Source organism: Mustela erminea, chromosome 2, assembly GCF_009829155.1.
Source record: "Mustela erminea isolate mMusErm1 chromosome 2, mMusErm1.Pri, whole genome shotgun sequence".
NCBI lineage: Eukaryota > Metazoa > Chordata > Mammalia > Carnivora > Mustelidae > Mustela > Mustela erminea.
The window spans coordinates 130,572,313-130,589,846 of NC_045615.1; the positions used below are offsets into that span (position 1 = coordinate 130,572,313).

The 17,534-nt window shown below is 34.8% G+C and overlaps 1 protein-coding gene across 3 annotated transcripts in view; it reads right to left on the reverse strand.

Annotated features, from left to right (window-relative positions):
* Positions 1-17,534, reverse strand: part of PDS5A (PDS5 cohesin associated factor A) — a 141,801-nt gene that overhangs the window by 26,570 nt on the left and 97,697 nt on the right. For 2 of the 3 annotated variants that reach the window (XM_032334124.1, XM_032334125.1), the window contains exons 19-26: positions 17,226-17,386; positions 13,497-13,620; positions 12,566-12,724; positions 9,989-10,057; positions 8,702-8,838; positions 6,017-6,140; positions 5,508-5,712; positions 4,882-4,996 (exon numbers count right to left, since the gene is read on the reverse strand). In XM_032334124.1, the coding sequence (XP_032190015.1) occupies positions 4,882-4,996; positions 5,508-5,712; positions 6,017-6,140; positions 8,702-8,838; positions 9,989-10,057; positions 12,566-12,724; positions 13,497-13,620; positions 17,226-17,386 (1,094 nt within the window). Of the gene's footprint in view, positions 1-4,881; positions 4,997-5,507; positions 5,713-6,016; positions 6,141-8,701; positions 8,839-9,988; positions 10,058-12,565; positions 12,725-13,496; positions 13,621-17,225; positions 17,387-17,534 lie in introns of those variants that run through there. The other variant, XM_032334126.1, reaches the window with a different exon arrangement.

Consider the following 17,534-nt stretch of genomic DNA (forward strand, 5'->3'; position numbering starts at 1 on the left):
TACCCCAATTAGTCAAATGAACAAATCATCAGACAGAAAAACCAAGAAGAGGGGCGCCTGGGTGGCTCAGTGGGTTAAGCCACTGCCTTCGGCTCAGGTCATGATCTCAGGGTCCTGGGATCGAGCCCCGCATCGGGCTCTCTGCTCAGCAGGGAGCCTGCTTCCTCCTCTCTCTCTGTCTGCCTCTCTGCCTGCTTGTGATCTCTGTCAAATAAATAAAATCTTAAAAAAAAAAAAAAAAAAGAAAAAGAAAAACCAAGAAGAAAACACATGGTCTTAAAGGACATTTTAGACCAGATGGACTTAACAGATATTTACAGAACATTCCATACCAAAGCAACAAATACACATTTTTCTTAAGTGCACATGGAACATTTTCCAAAACAGATCATATGTTAGGCCACAAAACAAGTCTTAATGAATTTGAGATTGAATAATATCAACCATCTTTTCTGACTATAATGGTATGAAATCAGAAATTAATTACACAAAGAACACTGAAAAATTCACAAATATGTATAGATTCAACAACATGCTACTGAACAATCACTGGGTCAAAGGAAAAATCAAGAGAGAAATAAAGGGTATACCTGAGACAAACAACAATGGAAATTAACATACCAAGATTTATGGGATGCAGCAAAGGCATCCAACCAGGGAAGCTCTAAGAGTGAAATTCATAGTGATAAACACCTATCTCCAGAAAGAAACTAATTTTATACCTAAGGAGCTAGGAGAAAAGAAGAACAAATAGAGTCCAAAGTTGATAGAAGAAGTAAGGAAATAACAAAATTCAGAGCAGAAATAAGTGAAATAGACTAAAATGACAATAGGAAAAAAAAATGGATGAGACTAAGAGCTGTTTGAGAAGAGAAAATTGACAAATCTTTAGCTAGACTGATGAAGGAAAAAAGAGGACTCAAAAATCAGAAATCAAAGACGAAAGGTTACGACTAATACCACAGAAGTACAAAGGACCATAACAGAATGCTATGAAAAATACATGCTAACAAACTGAACATTCCAAAGAAATGGATAAACTCTTAGAAATATACAACTTACCAAGACTGGATCACAGGGAACAGAAAATCTGAAAGATCAATTACTAGGAAGGAGATTGAATTAGTAACTGAAAACTGCCCAACAAACAAAAGTCTAGGACCATATGGCTTCCCTGGTGAATTCTATCAACATTCAAAGAAGAACTACCACCAATTCTTCTCAAATTCATCTAGAAAAGAGAAGAGGAGGGGATGCTTCCAAAAAATCATTTTACAAGGCTAGCAGTACCCTGATACCAAAACAAGGCAAGGAGGCCACAGAAAAGAAAAACTACAGACCAATATCTCTGATGAACTTAGAAACAAAAATCTTCAACAAAGTATTAGGGAACTGAGTTCAACAATACATTAATGAAAGGATCATACACCATGACTGAGTGGGCTTTACTCCATGGATAGAAGCACGGTTCAGCTGTACACCACATTAACAAAATAAAGGATAAAAATTGCTACGATCATCTCAACATATATAGAAAAAGTGAATGACAAAATTCAACAACCATTTATGATGAAAAACTCTCAACAAAGTGGGTACAGAGGGAACATACTTCAACATAACAAAGACCACGTATAACATCATACTCAATGGTGAAAGCTAAAGCTTTTCCTCTAAGATCAAGAATAAGACAAGGATATCCACTCTTCACCACTTTTATTCAACAAAGTACTGGAAGTCCTAGCCAGAACAATTAGGCAAGAAAAAGAAATAAAGGCATCTAAACTGAAAAGGAAGAAGTAAAACTGTCACTAGTTGCAGATGAGATGGTATTATACACAAAAAATCCTAAAGACTCCATCGGAAAACTGAATAGAATAAACATATCCAATAAAGTTGCATAATACAAAATCAATACACAAAAACCTTGTACTTTTTACATTAATAATTATCGGAAAGAGAAATTAAGAAAACATTCCCATTTATAAGTGCATCAAAAAGAATGACACCTAGGAATGTACTTAGCCAAGGAGATGAAAGATCTATATATCAAAAACTTAAGACATTAATGAAAGATACTGCAAAACCTAGAAATATATCGAAAGATATTCCATGTTCATGGACTGGAAGAATATTAAATGTCCATACTATTTCAAAGCAACCTACAGATTCAATGCAATCCTTACCAATGGCATTTTTCACAAAATTAGGAGAAATAATTCTGAAATTTATATGAAACCATAAAACACTCTGAATAGCCAAACAGTGACACAATAAGTTAATAATTTCCACACAGTTAAAAACCACACTTTAAAAAACATGTAATTTTACACTTCAAATTACATGCTAACTTGATTGTTTAAAGATCCTAAAAAATGCTGCCTGCTAGACAGAAAACATGTGCCAGTGAGTTCATTTCTAACTCCAGTTACTTCTAGACCAGTCAGTACTCTTTTTCCCACATCAGTTCTCTCTCTTAAGTCTAATCCTTCTTCCACATGACTGCTTTGCAACTGAAATATACTAAAAACGTCCTCTAGACCTCTATCTAGATCCTGTGTCCTAGGCAAACACATACATCATGTTTTTGTTTTATGGAAGTGCTTTCTGGGAAATGCCAAACTAAACGTTTTTAAAGAAAAAAAACCTGTAAATACAAATGTAAACATTTACAAGACAAAAATAAGAACTGGAAGACATTTTGGGAATTATTTTATCTCCTGCATGTTATGGGTAAGGTAACTGAGAGCCAGAGAAGTAAAGTTTTCAGTCATACAGCTGGGACTAGAACCTAATTATATGGCTTCTTAAAATACAGATCAACTAAAAGCCCTAAAAAAATTTTTTTTTAAAAATGTTGACTTATTTTCAAGCATTTGAAATAGAAAGACTATATTACTGGGATGATGTATTGGAAGCAGCAACAATGAAATGACAAGCCCTCAAAATGTAAGGAGCTCATAGACCAATGCTTAACAGTAACGTTGGACAAGATATAGATGTAACACCTCTTCGAATTAAGATATTAACACATTTTCAGTGACGAAAGCTGTAGAGATAAATGTTGATTACAAACTTAAATGAGATAAGGATTAAGGTTTAATGCCACACATATAAAAATCATAATACAATTATTTATTTATTTTTAAAAGATTTTATTTATTTGAGAGAGAGGGAGAGAGGGAGTTCAGAGGGAAGTGAGAGAGAGAAGCAGGCTCCCCACTGAGCAGGGAGTCTGTTGTGGGTCTTGATCCTAGGACCCCGGGATCACGACCTAAGCTGAAGACACTCAACCAACTTAACCACCCAGGCGCCCCTATAATACTTCCATATACAAGTTGAGGATACCAGTTTAAGAGTGCAAAGCAAAATCATGGTAAGAGGAGAGAAAGTAAGGACCCCAGGATCACGACCTAAGATGAAGGCAGACACTCAACCAACTTAACCACCCAGGTGCCCCCCTGTAATACTTTCATATACAAGTTGAGGATACCAGTTTAAGAGTGCAAAGCAAAATCATGATAAGAGGAGAGAAAGTACATACTGCTTTAAAGTTTCCTGGAGGTCGGAGGCAAGGCAATCAATGTGGTTATCATTGGCCACTGGGCCTAACTGTCCCACCTTGTCTCCCTCAGCACAACCCATCAGCTCTATAGCAAACCTCCGAGTAATGAAAATCTGAAATTGTTTGGGAAATTCAACAATCCAAATGACTATGGGCACAGTTATGAACACTTATCCTGTTGCAGGAATGGTTATGAATCTGACTGACCTCAGAGAGTACACGGAAGAGGCAGTTATGAAGGCCTTTGATCATAAGAATCTGGATCTGGATGTGCCATACTGTGCAGATGTTATAAGCACAACAGAAAATATAGCTGTATATATCAGGGAAAACCTCCAGAAAGTTCTTCCTCTGGGAGTTCTTTTATAAAGTAAAAGTAAATGAAACTGGCAATACTGCTGTCATCTATAAAGAAAAACTGCTTTTAGGGATTAATACTGTAGAAAGATTAATTTCTTTCAAAGGTCTTTGTACTCTTGCACTATTAAGAAGTCATCACATAATTGTTACACCTCCACATTGTGCTCTGGAGGGCTTGATTTATTGAAATCATTGTGTGTAAGATCTACTGTGAATTCAAATCTATTTTAAAACCAAACTTGTAAAAAACAACCTGAGTATCATTTAAAAAGTCCTTTACCTATAGATTAAAAATCACTTCATTTTCAGTAAAATGTTGTGGTGTGGAATTTAAAAGCAAAACAAATCAATTCTTGATTCCCCATTAAAAAAAGTTTATTGGCAGTCATCTGTAGACAAACTTAGGTTGCCTCTCACTCTTTCACCTTGTATCATATACAAAGCTCTGTTTTACACAAGTACCACTTATTCAACAAGTGTTTTTTAACTGTTCACTTGCCTGTGTTTCCACTAGATACAAATCTCTCTGTGACTGGTGTAACAAGCCTAATTTTGTACTACCATAATCCTGCCACAGAATTTCTCATGTGTACATGCTTATTTTTAAGGCATCTTTTGAGTATGAAAGTATAGTTTAGTTTCAAGGAGAGAAATTTTTACTACATGGCTTTCAAAATTATCGAGCTGATGTAACTGAAACCTATCTTAATACAAATAGTGAAAATAATATAAAAACTAAAATAACCAAACTAACCTGTTTCAAAGTCTCAGTTAATTGCAAACAGGAAACAAAAGAATCAAAAAGAACCTGACAGATGGGGAAAATTTTCTAGGATGAAATTTATAATAAACAAAACCACAAAGAAGTTTTTATTTTAATGGGAATAGTAACAGGAAAAAATTTATCATTTTTCAATAAGTAAAAGTTTCTAAAATTCTTGAAAATCAACATGACTTACTCTTTAATATCACGAAGTTGATCAACATCTTGTGATCTTGTAAAATCTGGATCATGGGCTAGCAGGTGAATCATATATGGAACTACATATTCAGGCAACAGTGATAATAATTTCTCTGAAGTGAAAACATTATTATTAACAATAGCCATAATAGCTTTTACAAAATGCCCCTCTAATTTTGCATTCAAACCACTCCAGTTTCCATCTCTTCCTCAGTTATTTTAAAATTATAGGCAACCTGCTATCTAGATGATACTGAAATGCATTTCAGTGCTGAAAGTTATTAAAGCCAAAAGGATAATTTGAGATTATACAGTGAGTCCTTCGTAAAGCTGGGAAAATAATTCTCTTATCTCTGACATCTGAGCAATGTGTTTAAATCAAGCCACACTGCTGATCCCGTAAGAAAAATACAATTCCTCCAAACAGTTTTATATATCATATATAACACTCAGAAACCAGGATTTTAGATGTTAAGTACATCACAACTATAGCAACGGCATTCTATAAAAACTGTAGTGTTCTTATAAATATACTACAATGGAAAGATATGAAATAAACGCCCCCTACAAATCGATACACTCACAAGACACACTTGCATACTTGGAGCTTTCAAAATTACTTACCAGTAGCCATGGGATTCTGTTTAATGTATTCCCTGCGTATACTGATATTTTTTAGTAAACACTGTCGTGCATGTGCTCTTCTCTCCTTCACAGGATCTTTGGCACACAAGGCAAAGATCGCCATATACTCCAATGGGAGCAGTAACTTCACGAGAGCCTTATGCAACTTCTGCGCAAATATCTGCCTTACTTGGTAGCACTCATCCTACAGCAGCATAAAACCAAAAATACTTCAATAAAAATGTCAGTACTTTTAAAACCATGACAAAATAACCTAGTTCAGAAAAAAAAACTGGAAAACATTTACTAAAGAGCAGTTTGTTCCAAAAGTCCTCATTTTTAAAAAATGATTTATTGGAGAATACATAACAATACTTAGAAGATGTTTAGTTAGCATAGTTATAATAGCAATTCCTTTGTGCACACAGTAAATGGATCTGTATCCATAGAAAGTAAATGTATTTAACTTTGAAGGCCAAGTAATTGACAAAAGTAAGAGGACTACTTACATTAATAACAAGTGCACAGAGCTGGAACTGTTCTGGGGTTATAATTTCATGGTAACAAGGTTCCTGAGCAAGCTTCATTATGGCACTACCAGCAGCTAATCGCAAGCGAGACATATCAGATTTACTATAAACAAACAAAAAAGAAATAAACATTTCCTATAACCATTATCATTGATAACAATGCTTTGATCCCTTTTTGAGTGTTAAGGTCTTTAACTTTATGCTTAAAATGACATATAATGTACAAATCTGGGAAAGTTACCTTGAGTCCTTGAACTCAACACAGGGAAAAAGGCTCAAATCATTGTGACTAAAAATAAACTTATCTGCCTTCGTTTTCAGTTATGTTCTAGCATAGATCCTCTACCATAAACAAGCAGCTCTGCTTGTGATCACATCTATGATCACTGCAATGCCAAGAAGAATCATTTCTATCAGGAACAGTATTCCTCGAGGAATACACATTTGTTGTAAAATACTCAATTAAATCACCTATCATATTAAATCTATTTCCTACAGTTTTTAAATGCACACGTCTAACATCTGATGAAATGGAGGGGCTAGCAATGAGGAGCTGATTTACACCACAGAAGGGGAGGTATCAGACAAATATCTAAAAGGAAAGGATATGGAAATGAGAGCCAGTGTCTATCTAGGCTACTAATCTCTGGGACAGACTTCCTTTTGTAAGCCAAAGGCCCCCCGCACCCCAGGAGGTCCAGCACTTCCACTCCTGCCTGGTAGTTTTTTATTACCAAAATGTAAAATGTGACAATAAATCAGTCTTAAATAAAAAAGAACAGTCTTATTTCAACTTAGGTTAAACATAGCATGGTTATGATGTTTTAAAGACTTCAGGAAATGTGGAAAGCTGGCTGAGTCCATCACTACCATATAAGAGGAGAAAACGTGGCACTCCAGAACAACAGGACTAACAAAGGGAACACCTGTACTCTTGAGGGAACTTCAAATGGCTTCTCAGACAAATGACCGAGGAATTAAAAAAAAAAACAGCTACCATCTGTGTGCTTAAGTCTGTGCTAGGCAGTGTATGAACACTTCACAAGCTTTATCTCATATAATTTTCACTCTGTAAGATGAAGAAATTGATGCTTAGAAAAGTGATTTATAGAATTCACACACTTAGTAAACGGAGTGTAGAGTTGCAGAAGTTTCTGATTCTAGAGCTCAAGCTAAACCATGATATATAGAATACCTAATTAAGATTTGCCTAGTATTTTATGACATGTGTGTTCCACAATTAACTATGCCCTTATTTTCTGTGACAATAAAAAATGCTGGAAAAAACACGTTTATACATATGTTTTTGTATGATTTTTAAAAATTTACCATGACTGTAAAAATAGAGAGTCAAAAGGGTAACATTTATAAGGATCTAGACACAAAGTGCCAAACTGTCCTGCCAAGACTGTGCCAATTTATATTCATTCACAGAACTAATGAGGAGACCCATTTTCCTGAACCCAAAAAACAGTGATTACTTTAAAAAATATTTTTGCTAATTTGACAGGCAAGTATCGCTAAGTTTAAACTGTATTTATTGTATTTAGTGATGTTAAATACTGTTAAAAAGATAAACTGGTAATTTGTAGTCTTCATCTCTATCAGGGATCCTGCCTATTTGTCTTATTAAAAGCTCATTATTAAGCCTTTGCCATAGTTTCCCCCAATTTAGAACTTTTTATTATCCCTAACTCAGTTCTAATCTAATCATCTGTTCCTACACAGCTACCCTTGACTTATTCTACGACAAAGATAATTTTCCATGGTTTCCTTCAGTTTATCAAAGCAGTCAGCATCTCTACTGTAATTTGCTCATTTCCTAATCTCCTCCACTGGAATGCAAATTCCTTGGAAGGAGAGATTTTATACCTTTTAAAAAAACCATAGCAGTGCCGAAGATGACAGTGCTCAATAAAAAATGAATGCATAAATGAATTAAATCTATCCTGTAATAACACATTTTAAAGTAGGAACACATCTTGAGTAGAATTCTATAGTTTTATCTGTTGATACTCCTGGACCCTAGTAAATCAAGAATTTGAAACAAACAAGGATCATGAAAAATTTGCTTTTATTTTCATCTTAAAATGAATAGGAAGAAGAAATGGCAATTTCACAAAACATTGAAAAGGTGCAGAAATGGAAACTTTATTATTATTATTATTATTATTTTTTTTTTTTTCAGTTGCAGAACCTTGTTTTAATCTTCTGCAAACCACCAGGAGGGCTGTGACTTTTTCCTCCTTTGAGCTCCTCCCCTAAAGCATGTATTCCTTTCATGGTACTAAGTCACCCCCCTCGTTCAATCACTATATTACAAGGTAAAAGACAGGAACTGAATCTTCTCTGTTTTTGCTGCAATGCTTTTCATGGTGTTTTGCAAAGAGTAGTATTTCAACAGGTATTTGCTTAAGTGAACCGTATGTTGAAGCCAACTGTAACATATAGTGATTATGACTAAACATTTACTGGAAAAAGTTTGGTTTTTAGAGAAGAAACATTCCATCATCATTGAGATGAAAACCCCATGGAAGTACATTAGATCTGATCCCGAAGCATATGGTGTAATTACAACATTCAATATTAATTAGGTAAATAATCCCTATGTAAGTTCCACCAACATTTTGAGCTGTAAAAATTGGAAAGGAGGAAAGATCTCACCTGATCCTCTTTTGCTCTGTCAGGTCACCCTCACTAACCAACATCGCTGATAATAATCGAAGAGTTGAATTGGCAGATTTAGACTGGTTGTTTTTCATACCCAACAGCCACCTTACCAGAAGTTTAATTGCCTGTACCTATAAAATATTAACATGCTAAAAAAAGAAAGGAACTTAAAATTCCAATTAAAGGGAAGATTAATTTATGTCAATTAGATTAGTGAGGTTGCTTAATTGCTGGTGGACATATTTTATTAAATAAGTCTGTAGGATAATAACAATAACAGTAAAAATATTTATTCTATTTAATCTGTAATAGGCACTCTCCCCAGAGCTGTACATGTATTAACTTATTTGATGTTCCAAACAAGCCTAAAGGGAGGTGTTTTTATTTCCAATAGCTAAGGCAATGGAGACACATTACTATTATAGATACATGCCCAAAGTCTGGCTTCTGAACCCAGGCTTTTCACACTTGCCTAAGATTTTCAAATTATTTGAAAATATACTGTTTAAAAATAACTACTTAAACTATACCTGTTATAGTCATTAAAATGAGCTATTTAGATAGATCTTTATATTTTTTATAATACTGCAAAAACTATTTTGAAAAAATCATTAAGTCTGAACCTGTCTGTCCTGATTAAAAAAATTAGGAGATTCCATAATTATTTGTGGTCATAATTACCTGAAGGTTTATACTCAAAAGATGGCTACCAGTGCATGTCAAAGAACTAGCTAAAGGATCTAGGTGTTATTTACTATATTTATTGACAACCTGGAAAAAAGAATTGACGGAACACGACTAGGAAGCTACACAAGGTGAAACATTTTAATCAAGGAAGATGGTAGCAAATTAAGTCTTGTCTTCAATCCCAATACTACCACTTTAAAAATCAGTTTTACTGAGGTACATTTTGTATCTATCAAAAGTTATGAATTCGATGACAGCATCTGTTTTTGCCAAGTTAATATTCATATTTTTATAGACAGTGGAAGTGAGGCTACACTTGAGAGGCTTTGGAGCATCAACATCCTACAAACAATTTCTGTGAAACAGCCTCAATGAAATTATTTTAGCAGGTGGGAAGTTCTACAGAAGATCCTGACATAGATCTGTATGTAAATAACTCAATGAGGACTACAATTTCTTTGAGAGAAACAACTTTTGATTTAAAAATAAAGTACCTCATTTAAAAATACTATTAGTTGCCAGGTTAAAGAAAAAGAGTATCTATGGATGTTCATTATTTTAACACAAAAATTATCAAGGCCTACAAAAATTTACCTTTGCTAGTACTTCAGGGGAAACCTCTTCATCTGGAGACCATAATTTTCCATTCTTCTCACCTGTTGACTATAGATAATTGAATATATTTAACTCTTAGAAAGAATTTTAGAGTTTCCTTATGTTTTTCATGCTGAACAATGCAGTGCTCTAGGAAACCTTTAAGTGAGTCACCAGAGCTTGAAAAAGAACAACAAAGCTGGATGACTTGAACTTCTTGATTTCAAAACTCATTACAAATTTATAGTAATCAAGACAAAATGGGTGGCAATGACACCCACAGGCATACAGAACAATGGAACGAAATAGAAATATGTGAACTCACATATATGGTCAACTGATTTTTAACAAGGTTGCTAAGGCACCCAATTACTTAAAACAAATGGTGCTGGAAAAACTAGATATCCACAAATTTAAAAAAAAAAAAAAAAAGAAAGAAAGAAAGAAAGAAAGAAAGAAAAGAAAAAAGAAGATGAACTTAACTTAAATCACATACAAAAATTAACTCAAAATAGATCAAAGACCTTAATTTAAGAGCTAAAACTATTAAAACACTTAAAAGAAGATACAGGGCAAAATCTTCATATTTGATTTGGCAAGTATCTGACAAGAGTTTAATACTCAGAATATATAAAGAATTCTTACAACTCAGCAATAATAATCCATTTAAAAGTGTGCAAGGGACTTTGTCCAAGAAGATACAAACACGGCCAAAAGCACATGAAAAAAAAATCCCTTATGATGTTAGTCATTAGGGAAACACAAACCAAAACCACAAGATACTATTTCACATCCACTAGAATGGCCATTATCAAAAACACAGAAAAGAGGAAGCACTGGCAAAGATGTGACAAAAACTGGAAGACTTGTGCTCTGATGGTGGGAATGCAAAATGGTACAGCCACTATGGAAAACAGTGTGGTGATCCCTCAAAAAGTACAACAAAGAATGATCACGTGACCCAGCAATTCCTCTCCTAGGATTTGTCTAAAAGATTTGAAAACAGGGACACAAATGATTATTCACAAAAGTTAAAAGGTGCAAAAAGACCCAAATGTCCATTAACTGATGAATAAACAAAATGTAGGCTACACATACAACAGTATTATTCTGGCATAAAATGAATGAACTTCTAATACATAACACAAATGAACCCTGAAGTCATTATGCTAAGTAAAATATGCCAGGCATAAAAGGATAAATTTTATATGGTAAGAGGTATCTAAAAGAGGCAAATACAAAGTCAGAAGAAAGTACAACAGAGGTGTTATCAGAGGCTATGAGAAGGAGGCAATGGGGGTTATTGATGCAGAATTTCTGTTATAATGGGGGTTATAATGAATGCAGAATTTCTCTCTGAGATTAAAATATTCTGAAAATAGTGGTGACAGTTACACAATATGGGTACATATTTTAGGTGGTACTTTGGGTCATTTGAGAGTTGTTTGGCTTTCTTGGGTATTTCCTATGTACAGAGGAGGCATACAGGGTATAAAACTTTCTTATTTTTTAAAAAACCAAACCAAACAAAAACACCCACCCAACAACAAAACAAGAATGTTGGTGTATATAAGTGATATAACCTTAAAAATGGCAAAAATGCCAATGTTTATAATATGTATATTTTACCACACAAACAACAACAAAAAAGAGCCATTGTAAACTACAATCTAGTCATCTTAAGAGGTGTCTTAAATTTCACATTTATTGCCATTCATATCTATCAATAGAGCAAAGTACAGCCTGAATGTGTTGAGTGGGAAATGACACGGGCCATGCTCTTCCATTCTTGTCTATTACATCCAAATGGGGGAAGGGAAAGAGGATGGAATGTATTGGCAAATGTCCTTTTTAAGTTTGGATATCGAAGGCTCCAAGACTACTGGGTCATGTGGAAGGAACAGGTAAGCTGGGATAAATCAGCACTGCACTGAAAGTCATCCGCAATGATCTAGCAGATAAAACTGATTTGTCTTCACTCAACAACTTTTTAATTTTAGATCTACTTGGTAAAGTAGTGATTTTTTTTCTCAAGTAGTGATTCTTAATCAGAGGTGTGTTTCAGTAATCACCTGGGGTGCCTTTTCAAGCTATATATTCCCAGACTCGAGCCCAGAGTTAATAAATTAGCATGTGGGCACACACATGTGCATGTACCACCCACCCACACACTTCAATAACTAAAACAGAATATGTATCTAGTGCCAAAAATGCAATGTAATTATATTTCAAAACACTAGTTAAATACAAATCCACTCATATTTTTAACAACATCTGATAAAATTCTAGCACTCCAGTAAATCGTCCTTCAAATGTTAGGATAATAGCATTTGACTTATATTTTTTACTTCATGATTCATCCATCTTATGTTCTCATTTTTTCTTTCTTAAATGTTAAGTTCTGGTAATAGCTACATGAAGTCAGGATGTCATTTGGAAATTTAAGTAAATAAGGAGGGAAAACACAATAATTTAAGAGGAAAAGAAAATTAAATAGAGACGCAGAAATGTTTTTGTGATAAAGATGTAAACAGTTTTAGTATCATTATTTTAAATTTAATTAAATTAGAAACTTACCCTGTCGTTCATTAGCAGATCTTTCACAATAAAATTTGCTACTACAGATTTCATTGGGGAAGCAAACTGATCTGGAGCTAACATAGAAATGTGGCCCAATGAAACTAATGGAGTTATAAGTTGTTCTGGTACATCAGCGTTCAGACTCCTACTGAGTGGCTATAAAAATGAAAGAGTCAAAATTACCAGTTTGTTTTATAAATATCCAGACATTCTATGGAAACAGTAAATGTTCCTGACCCTCCTGAATTTGTTGTGCCCAAATAAAGCTGTTCTAATGATATGATCAAAAGTACCTTCAACCATATCAGACACTCAATTCTTATTTCAACTACTGAAATTTGGTAAGAAAGAATCCGGAAAAAAAAGAAAGAAAAAAAATAAAGTACACATAAAAGGCAGAAGTAAAAGCAAGAACATTTCTGCATCATCAAATCAGCATTATTTTCAAGCCATCTATAATAACAGCCTTGGTATGTTGGTGGACTTGGACATTTTAAAGACCATGGAACATTAAATAAATGTTCACTTCTTAAAATAACAGGAGTACCTTTCCAGTAGTGGAATCAGGCCAAAGATCATACATAAGAAAAGGCAAACAGGACTAATTTTCAGGTAGGGTTATCAGGTACTTTAAAAACTGGGTAGTTCAAAGTTACTTTCTGAGGATATATACCACTGAGCCAATAAAGCTAAAACTAAGTAAAATGTTCTAACACAAACACACAGAATATTCTTCTGTATGTAGTGTTTGAACATATACTGTGATCTAAAGGCTGTGAATACAGTGCTCACAAAAGACAGCCCATACTCCCATAGAATTTATAAGACTAAACAGCCCCTCCTCCAAAAAAACTACCTTCTATCTTCATCAAACCACACAGCATAAAAATAACAATCAACATAAACACATCCTATGTATTATATATACCTCAAAAATCTGTGCAAGCTGGACTTCCTTATTTGTGAATATGGCATGTATACAGTGAACAGCCTGTTTTGCTTGGTGTGGAGTACCTCTCTTTGCTTTCTGATGTAAAATGGGAATTAAGGTCCTGTAAAAAAAAAAAATCATAGTTAAAAAAAAAAAAAAAAAGGCCATATACCACAAGTAGTTTTTTTGGTTGTCTCCTCTAATTCCTTCCCCATAGCTGTTTCGATGTATGTTGGTAGAGAAATTTCTTCTTCTTCTTTTTAAGTTTATTTACATAATTTCTACACCCAACATGGGGCTCGAACTCACAACTCTGAGGACTGAGAGTTTGCATCCTCCACCAAATGAGCTAGCCAGGTGCCCCAGGAAGACTCCCTTAAAAATTAGCTCATCTATAGGGGGCGCCTGGGTGGCTCAGTGGGTGAAAGCCTGTGCCTTTGGCTCAGGTCATGATCCCAGGGTCCTGGGATCAAGCCCCACTTCTAGCCCCGCATTGAGCCCCGCATCGGGCTCTCTGCTCAGCAGGGAGCCTGCTTCCTCCTCCCTCTCTCTCTGCTTTGCCTCTCTGCCTACTTGTGATCTCTATCTGTCAAATAAAATAATTAAAATCTTAAAAAGAAAAAAATTAGCTCATCTATAGAAAGATTTAAAGCTCCTTATCTGTCCTCAATTATAATCCAAGAAACAAAATGTCTCAAGAAAAAGGTACTTAAAGGAAACAATTTTTGTTTTTTGTTTGGACAATTTTTGTTTTAAAGCTACCTCATGAATATGGAGAAATAAACGAGCCACCCTTAATTTATAATCTAAAATTTGCTCCATGCCATACTTTTGTATTTCCCATTCCCCTTTCACAAGCCCCTTCAGTTATTTTAATGTCGTCATGGGAAAAAAGTAGCAAAAGGCCAAGTTTTGTTAAAAAGTTGAAATGATGCCAGTGAAACAAAGTATGCAAGGATACACATATATATATACATATTGGTAGAGGAGTAATAAAAGCATCTAACGATTATTGAGAAATTGTGTAAAGCACCATTCTGAATGTTTTTACATGAATTAAGCCTATTAATCCTCATAGTCACGCAAGGAGGACTATTAAACAGATATGAAAACTAAAGTACAAAAATACTGTTTATTTAAGTTTCTTAAGTTGATGGAGCTAGGATTTGTTGAGGTTGGGATGTGAAGATGTGTACTTCTGTTAAGATCCATGCACTTAACCTCCATTTTGACACTGAAGACCAAAAGTAAACAATCTTGCCTTAAGACAATATGTACTTTGTTGTCTTACATTACAGTCTTAAGCATTAAAAGTTGATGATATGGGAAACACTGTACGAAGAAAACAGCATGTGCATATCAACCTATAAAAGAACAGGTATACACATCAAGTAGATAACATACTCATAAAAGATGCCAAATTGTTGACAGTGACTCTTTCTCTTTTATATTTCCTGAAGTTTCACCTTTATACAATGAACAAACAAGTATTTCTTCTTAATCATAAGAAAATCTACCTAAGGCAAGAAAATTTTAAGGAAAGATACTTGTCATTCATTTGCTGCAGTGGTCCTATTTTATAGATTATAAGTCAGTGGTGTCAAATACCATGGTGACAAAAAGGTCTTCTCATGAAAACAGAAGGGTAGACATTAAGAGTGATACCCCAGATCCCAGGTCATTCACCTCAGCCAAAAAACTGGAACATACACTAGTCAGTGTAAGTAGGATTTGACATTTCTGAGTATGCCACATTTCTTTGTCTGCAGGTTTAGAATGATAAATTAGGGATTTCTATGCCCAAGTAGCCTCCTGAACTGAGTACTGTTTTTCTCTCACAACCTTATTTACCAGTAACAATTTTTATAAAACAAGTAACAAAAGGAGACAGAGCACTGATCAAATTATTGTTAAATGTATTATTTATTCTTCTTAGTCTAATGAAATGAGAACACATATATCAACTTTAAACCTTTTCCTTGTTATCCTAGTGTGCTATAATCTAATGATGCCATCAAGGTTATTGTTAAGGCCTGCATTGTTGTGCTTCTCTGCTTTTCAATGATTCTCCCCTTCCTTCACTAGTCTTATGGATAAGAGGTTTTGGGGTGCCTGGGTGGCTCAGTGGTTAAGCATCTGCTTTCGGCTCAGGGATGGAGCCCCTAGTTGGGCTCTCTGCTCAGTGGGGAGCCTGCTTCTTCCTCTCCCTCTGCCTGCCGCTCTGCCTACTTGTGCTCTGTCAAATAAATAAATAACATCTTTAAAAAAAAAAAAATTAAGAGGTTTTATTCCTTGTGTCCCAAATTAACTATTCTATCTATCCCCATTTTGCCACTGCTTCATTTGGGATAGAATTTCTTTACGAATAAATCCTTTACCTTAAAAAAGGCTTCCCAAACTTGTTAAAAACTCACCAAAAACTTTATCCTACTGTGAAATTTTTTTCCTCAATGTACAAATATAAAGATTATTCTCCCTAGACTATAAACTCCTTGAGAACAGAGATTGACTGTGATAATTCTTTATTATTAGCCAGTACAGTTCTGAGAATGAAGAGGATGTACAAAATATTGATTTATTTCTCAAATGAAACTAATAGCTCACAAATTTAATAAAAACTAGGAGTCAGGAGTCCTCTTATCCTATTATTATCCTGTAAGGAAAAACTGGTTTGATTTGGATATATCCGCAACTATTTGCATATACCCTGAACATGTGATTCAACAGCTATCAGCAAAGTGTTTTTCCTCCAAAAGACATCTCCCACATCTTTTGTCTAAATATAAACTCTGAGCACAAGTTTGATCCTAAGGCAACCTCTTTAAGATGCCAAAGCCAAAATATCAAAATGTATTTCATTCTTATGATGAAAGGGGAAAGGTAAGCTTGAGGGAGAGATCAAAACTATAAAAGACCGCTGCCAATAACCAAGCAGGTAATAAGATATGCTATTAAGCACACTACTTGATTATCCCATTCTCTGTTGAGACATGAAGGTAGCAGCTTTTGAATTTAAACCAGCTAGAGGGGAAAAAAATGAACATATACAGATAAGGAAGATATATTAACCAGAAACGTGAAATTCTGTGAAAACTCCTGAATATTAATATTTAAAAATAATCTTGTTATAAACAAAGTTTCAGTTTGTTCTGCCTTATTTCTTCTTCAGTTTGGTCTTTTTTTTTTTAAAGATTTTATTTATTTATCAGAGAGAGAGAGAGAGCGAGCACAGGCAGACAGAATGGCAGGCAGAGGCAGAGGGAGAAGCAGGCTCCCTGACGAGCAAGGAGCCCGATGTGGGACTCGATCCCAGGATGCTGGGATCATGACCTGAGCCGAAGGCAGCTGCTTAACCAACTGAGCCACCCAGGCGTCCCTTCAGTTTGGTCTTTTAATGGTAGAGGAGTAACATGAGGCAGAGAAAAGATAAAACAAAGGATACCGAGAAGTAGTTTTTTGTTTTGTTTTGTTTTTTAAGGAGGCTCCAAGCCCAATGTGGGGGACTTCAAGTCATGACCCTGAGTTTAAGAGTTAGATGTTCTACCAACTGAGTCACCTAGTGGCCCCCAGACAAGTAGCTTCTAAGTAAAGTTCACTTTCCCCTCTCCTATCTTCCTCCATGAAAGGGAAAGCTGCATGGCTCCCACACTTAAAAAAACTTGTGTTAAAAAACAAAACAAAATAAAACAAGCCCTCTGTGTTTATCATGAGAAAAAATATACTCACGATCGTATCTGGGGTAGGTCTGTTTCTATTTTGTGGCCTGTATTTCTAAAAATTTGTATAGCAGCTTCTGCTACCTTGTCATCTTCCATTCTGAGGCACTGTAACAGGGACTCATATGTCTCTGCAGAGTGGAACGAGGTAGGATGTGTGAAAGACAGAACCTGGAGGAACAGATACAACTTTAGAAGTATAGACAATGGTTTTAATCCATTAAAAGAAGGTAATTATTTTCTACTATAAATACAATTCAAAATACTGGGCTGCATATGCTAGCTATATAGAATAAAGATTTTATTTCATAGCTTCCTT